Source organism: Babylonia areolata, chromosome 10 (genome assembly GCF_041734735.1).
Source record: "Babylonia areolata isolate BAREFJ2019XMU chromosome 10, ASM4173473v1, whole genome shotgun sequence".
Classification (NCBI taxonomy): Eukaryota; Metazoa; Mollusca; class Gastropoda; order Neogastropoda; family Buccinidae; genus Babylonia; species Babylonia areolata.
In genome coordinates this window covers 15216555-15222554 of record NC_134885.1, presented here as the reverse complement: position 1 = coordinate 15222554, position 6000 = coordinate 15216555, and the positions used below count along the sequence as shown (strand labels likewise).

At 38.5% G+C, this 6000-nt stretch overlaps 1 protein-coding gene across 1 annotated transcript in view; it reads right to left on the bottom strand.

Moving 5' to 3' along the window:
* Positions 1 to 3190: 3190 nt before the first annotated feature.
* Positions 3191 to 6000, bottom strand: part of LOC143286820 (uncharacterized) — a 96978-nt gene continuing 94168 nt past the window's right edge. The window contains 2 exon segments of the mRNA XM_076594627.1: positions 3191 to 3439; positions 3441 to 3567. Coding sequence (XP_076450742.1) covers positions 3338 to 3439; positions 3441 to 3567 — 229 coding nt within the window. The 3' untranslated portion in view covers positions 3191 to 3337.

The window sequence follows — 6000 nt, the reverse complement described above, 5'->3', positions numbered from 1 at the left end:
GGATCTTAATCCCCCCACCCATGCCCCAGGATACAATGTCACCCAAAGGATGCCTCCCCCTCCCTCCCCTGATCCCCGCCCCTCCACCCCCAATCACTTTTTACCCATTTGCTAACCACGATTCAGTATGTCACTGCAACATCCTCCACCTTCCCACCAGGATCCAACTTACCCCCACTGTCCTCCCATGACCAGAATCTAACTTTCCTCCTCCCAAAGATCCAACTTTCCCCCATCAGGATCCTGGTGTCCTCTATTGATTTTTCAGTGAAAGCTACCCCCATCCACCTCCATTCCTCCCTTAAGACATCCTACTCTTCTCATGCCATAAACCCCTTACCAAAGGTCTCCCCATTCCCACCTCCACATCCTGTCCTTCCCTCAAACCACCATGCATTTTCAAAACAGGGCTGCTTGGAGAGAAGGCAACGCTGGTGAAAAGGACTGCTGAACACATTTTCCAGGCAAGAAATACATAACACAGCTTCACTGCTTCCTATATCAGAAAAAACACACAAAATACAACAAACCCCCCACCTCATTTGGGAATAAATTAAACAAATTATCCTTATGGCAAAAAACTGAAGTGAACAAATCATTCACTAACACTTATCACAAAACAAAATTGAAAAATCAATGTGCCATTTGATTAGAAATATTCTTTAGCGAGTGAAAAAGAATTTGTCAAGAAAAATGTCTGAAAGTAAAAACAAATCATGATTAATTGAACCCATAACACAAAAATATGTCTTACTCTGAGCATTTGCCTTTGAAGAAAAAACAAATGAAATAACCAAAACACACAAACTTGAAAGCCATAATGAAATGGTGACTTTCAGTTTCAGTTTCACTTTCTCAAGGAGGCGTCACTGCGTTCGGACAAATCCATACACGCTACACCACATCTGTTGAGCAGATGCCTGACCAGCAGCATAACCCAACGCGCTTTAGTCAGGCCTTGAGTGCATGCTTACATATTTGTGTACCTATGAAAGTGGATTTCATTTTACGTAATTTCGCCAGAGGACAACACTCTCGTTGCCATGGGTTCTTTTTCAGTGCGCCAAGTGCGTGCTGCACACGGGACCTCGGTTTATCGTCTCATCCGAAAGACTAGACGCTCAGTTTGATTTTCCAGTCAAACTTAGGAGAAAGGGCGAGAGCGGGATTCGAACCCACACCCTCACGGACTCTCTGTATTGGCAGCTGAGCGTCTTAACCATTCTGCCACCTTCCTCCACTGAAATGGTGACTGACAAAATGGAATGAAAAAGTAAAGGCAAAAATTATGAGGTCTGAAAATGTTTCACAAGTGAACTGCATCATCATTGCAACCTGTCACTTCGGCTGTCAACCCCCCCTGAAAATAAAAAGTGAATAAAAAAGAAAAGACTTCTTGTCTTTTTCTTTGAAATTATTTTGTCAATAAAACTAAATAATATATGTCATGTACAGTGTGCACACAAACACTTCCACACACATCCAGCCATGACCTTGCAAACAGAAGATCATCCTGAATACATGCACATGTGCAAAGTTAAGCATGAGTGTGTTAGACTTAACAGTCATGTCAATATCTTTAAAGAAGAGATCTTTGTTTTGAAAGTTCCAAAACTATCGCAGTCAAACAACAGTTAACTTTCAATAACTGTCCAAAATTTGTCTCCGAACTGATTAGCAAACTGAAAAGCTGGGGAAGTAGGAACCATATTAAAACAGCTGCAGGCGCACATTATGTTTGCTTCAAAAAGAAAGAGAAAAAATTATTTATTATTTTTTTGCTAACGTTTTTTCACACTACAAAAAAAAAAAATTACATAAAGATTCCTTTTTCTTCAATACACATGCACATACATGCTCACATACAAATTCACATCATCTTCCTGAGTCTATCTGAATAAATTTCCCATAAGTAAACAATAAACAAATGCTCAAATTATCTTAACTGATTTTAATTTTGAACCATAAAACTAAAAGGAAAATAATCAGCCAACTCCTGCCACCCACCAAACTGTTCATTTGCTATCTCTCTGCATGGTGTGCAGTGTGAGCACTGATCTACCACCATCACAGGCCACCCATGTTCCACACATCTTTCACTTCCCTCTTCCATGCACCGTAATGGAAAGCCACCAAGAGTCCTCCTTGGCTCTATTTCTTTTTTCAACCACCGTCAGTAATACTCTTTTCCCTCCATCTATTGTCACCATGCTTTTTGAGGAATTGTTGTCTTCCTTTGGTTCAGACATACCAAAGGTGTTTTTCTTTGGTCAGAATCCAAGCATTCAGCCGTTCTACATGCACACAGATCAACTGCTTTCTCTGTAGACTAGAGTGGCCAGCATTGCTGACGCACAATGCTGCCAACATTTTTGTTGTTGTTGTTTTTTGGTTGCCTCAACTGAAGAGATGTTACAGGACACTACCAGCAATCCACAGTTAATTTTCTGCTTGCTTTAGTACAGAGTGTCAACAGAACAAGAGGTGAAGATGTGTTAAAGAAATTGCTGTTAAAGAAATGGGGGAAAATGGTCACCACTACATCAAAGTTCTGCTTTGTGTGAAAGTTCGTCTTGATTTACACTGAAAATATGATATACTCTTTTGAAGTATTAAAATGTATTTTTGTTTTCTTGTATGTGCAGAAAAAAACAACATGAAAGGAAGTCCATATTCTATGCATGTGACATTCAATGCAGCTTTATCAAGCCATCTTTATCACTGAATCATAAACAGTGCTACACATCTGATGACTAAATGCAGCTAATTAGTAGAGGGCACACTCTGACAAAGGAATCATGTATTAGTTTTAATTTGATCTTTAATCTACATGATCATCATTTTCACACAACTGCACTTTTGCTACAGATATAAAATTTTATTGCCTTTTGCAGTGAAAGCACACAGGCTAAAGACTTACTTTCCCTAGCAAAGCCAGCCAAGGTAAAGAGGTATAGCTTTGAATAGCCAAAGGTATAAGGGAATAGTTTTCAACAAACCTCAGCCATGAGAACCAAGGTTTATGGAATAGATTTCAACAGACCTTACCACGAGAGCAAAGGTTTAAGGGAACAGTATTCAACAGACCTTACCATGAGAGCCAAGGTTCAGGGGAACAGTATTCAACAGACCTTACCATGACAGCCAAGGTTCAGGGGAATAGTACTTAAAAGACGTTACCGTGAGAGCCAAGGTTTAAGAGTACAGTTTTCAACATATCTTAACCAAGACAGCCAAGGTTTAAGGGAACAGTTTTCAGCAGCTCCAACAGAGACACAGCCAGAGAAAACCCAGAGCTCTGTGCACAGGCAGTACAGCTGATGGCCTGGATTCCTTCCTAAGAAAACATCTCCTCCTCCACGGGTTTCTTCACCCAACCACAACCCATCCGCTGGAACTGGCGCACCATGGCTGCCTTGGCCTGCTGGAAGGGGCGGGCGGGCTTGCTTATTGTTGTGGTAAGTGGGGGCTTCCAACAGGTCATGGCGACCCAGCCGCTGGGCCACCACCTTGAAGCTGTCGTACAAACTGCGCTTGGCCAGGCGTGAGAACAGGCATTTCTCCACTCTGTTAAACAAACAACATTCAAAGTTCAATTACATGTACTTTTTTTGTTTTTGACAGAATATCTTGGAAGACTTTTGTCTTTCAACAGTGAAACATCAACAGAGATCATTCTAATTATGAATACCTCCCCATGAACAGTTATTCTTTTTAACCAGCTGAGTACCTTTAAGATGTCAGTTGATGTCCTACAAAAAATCATTTATTCATTTATAGCCTGTTCATCTAAGATGATGATATTAAACTGAAAATAAATGATATTATCATTATTATTTGTATTAAATATTTCTGTCATAATGATGATTATTATTATCATTAATTAGAAATCATCATTTACGAAAATCAATGGCAGGGGAAACAAATATTCAACTGAAAAGGTGGCGGTTGAGGTGGAGGGGGTGTGGGGGTGGGGGCGAGGAGGAGGGGATTGAGAAAGGAAAAGAGAGAGAGAGAGAACAGAATGTGGAAAAGACAAGTACAAAATGTTAAAATGGAGAGGGTGGGTGAAAGTGACTGGAGAAAGAAAAACATAATATTGGAAGCATGTGTGTGAGAGGGGGGATGTGGGAAGTGGGATAAGGTCAGAAAATTAATTGTGAGAGGAGGGATGTGGGAAGTGGGATAAGGTCAGAAAATTAATCAATAATCAAACATTGTATGCAATACTTCTACAGATTATTATATGAAAAGAGGATGATGTGGGGACCGACAATAAACAACCAACTGGACAATTTAACACATAACTAGCTAACTTTAATAAAGAACATTTTGAAATACATAACTTAAAAAAAAAATTCACATTTGAAACTGGTAACATGTGTTCAGTAATTTCTGGAGGCAAAAAAGGTTTCATTTCTAAACAGTGGGTTAAAACATACTCTACCGTCAAACAACCCTTGCAAATGCATTCAATATTTTCACAATATTATGTATATGGGGCATTTAGTAATAACCTAAATGCCATGCTCTCCAAGTTTTGCAAGATGATCTGCAGTTCATTAGAAATAAGCCCACAGTGTGAGGGAATCCAACATTTCAATATTAGTTCCTCTCATTTGAATACAGTAAATCAAAAATCTTATTTAAAAAATGATGTTATAATTAATGTTTGTACCACTTGATTTGATGGACTGCAGAACTGATTTTGAATTGACACAAAATGAAACATTAATCAAGTTTAGGGGCAGATCAATTACATATGTTAATGCCATGAGAATGACAATTCAGCTGTAAAAATTGAGAAGACCTTTCCAATATATGACTTTTCAATTTTCAAAAGCAGGAATTGTATATCCAGAACCAGCAAAGTGACTTTCTAGAACAGAACCGTCTATATATTCTTAAGTGATTTGGGTATGTTTCAGACAAGTATGATTTGACCTGAGAAGCTAGAATATTGGGATTTTCATTGTTGTTAATGTCACAATATTGGATGTCAAAAGCTGCTCCAGTTAATTCCCATAATGGAACTGGTGAAGTGCTCATAATACAAGCAACATTTTGTGAATGTACATTGGACTGGTCAATAGTATCAGACCCATATGCAGAAATAGTTTCTAGATTTCTGTTCTGTTTCGTTTGTTTTGAAAAAAAGTTTATCAGACCATACTTGTCTCAGTTTTGACAAAATTTTCTGTAGCATTTGTTCTAATTACATATTTTGCCGATGCTAGCTTTCTTAATTCATAAAGAGGTAGTATTCCTGCAGCTCAGTATGACTGTAATGTGTTTGTATGAAACGGAACACCTAGAGCTGTCTTTATGGCTTCGCTATCTAGGCTTTGTAATTTTTTAAGGTAAGCATTTAGAGCAGAGAAAAATACCTCCTGTCCATGCGTCAATTTAGATCTTATCAGTGCAGTAGCGAGATGAATAACTGACGATTTTCAGAAACTTTAAGCTTTTCATTGCTTTTGATACAAAAACAATTTGCCATAGTGCCTATAAGATGTCCACTGGTCCTTCATATATTCCAATTTTTCCTTCAGAGTTTAGTTTAATGAAAACAGACTCTGAATAGTTAGTATAATGTGTCTGGATTTTAAACATACTAATTAAATGAGCATACGTCAGTTAAAGGACCCCTTTCTTCTCAATAATGTTTCACTAACTGGACTTCGTCGAGAGTGCCTGAAAAGGGGTTTGCGTCATATGCAAAAATAACGTCAGAAACTTTGTCCAGCTAAGACAATGGTCCCAGTCTATATATTTACAAAGGTCTGCAGACTGTGCAGATGATTTTGATGGTAATAACAATGACAGATGTATCTATCTTGTCTGATGATTGGTTTGAACTCAAAGGTGATGATAATGACAGTGACAAAACTAACAGCAATGTTCAATGCTTTGTCAAGTCCATTTATCCATTCAGACATCAATTTTGAGCAGGTGACAATGACTGACAGTAAGGGTGCAGTGCTTTCATGTAATCTGAAA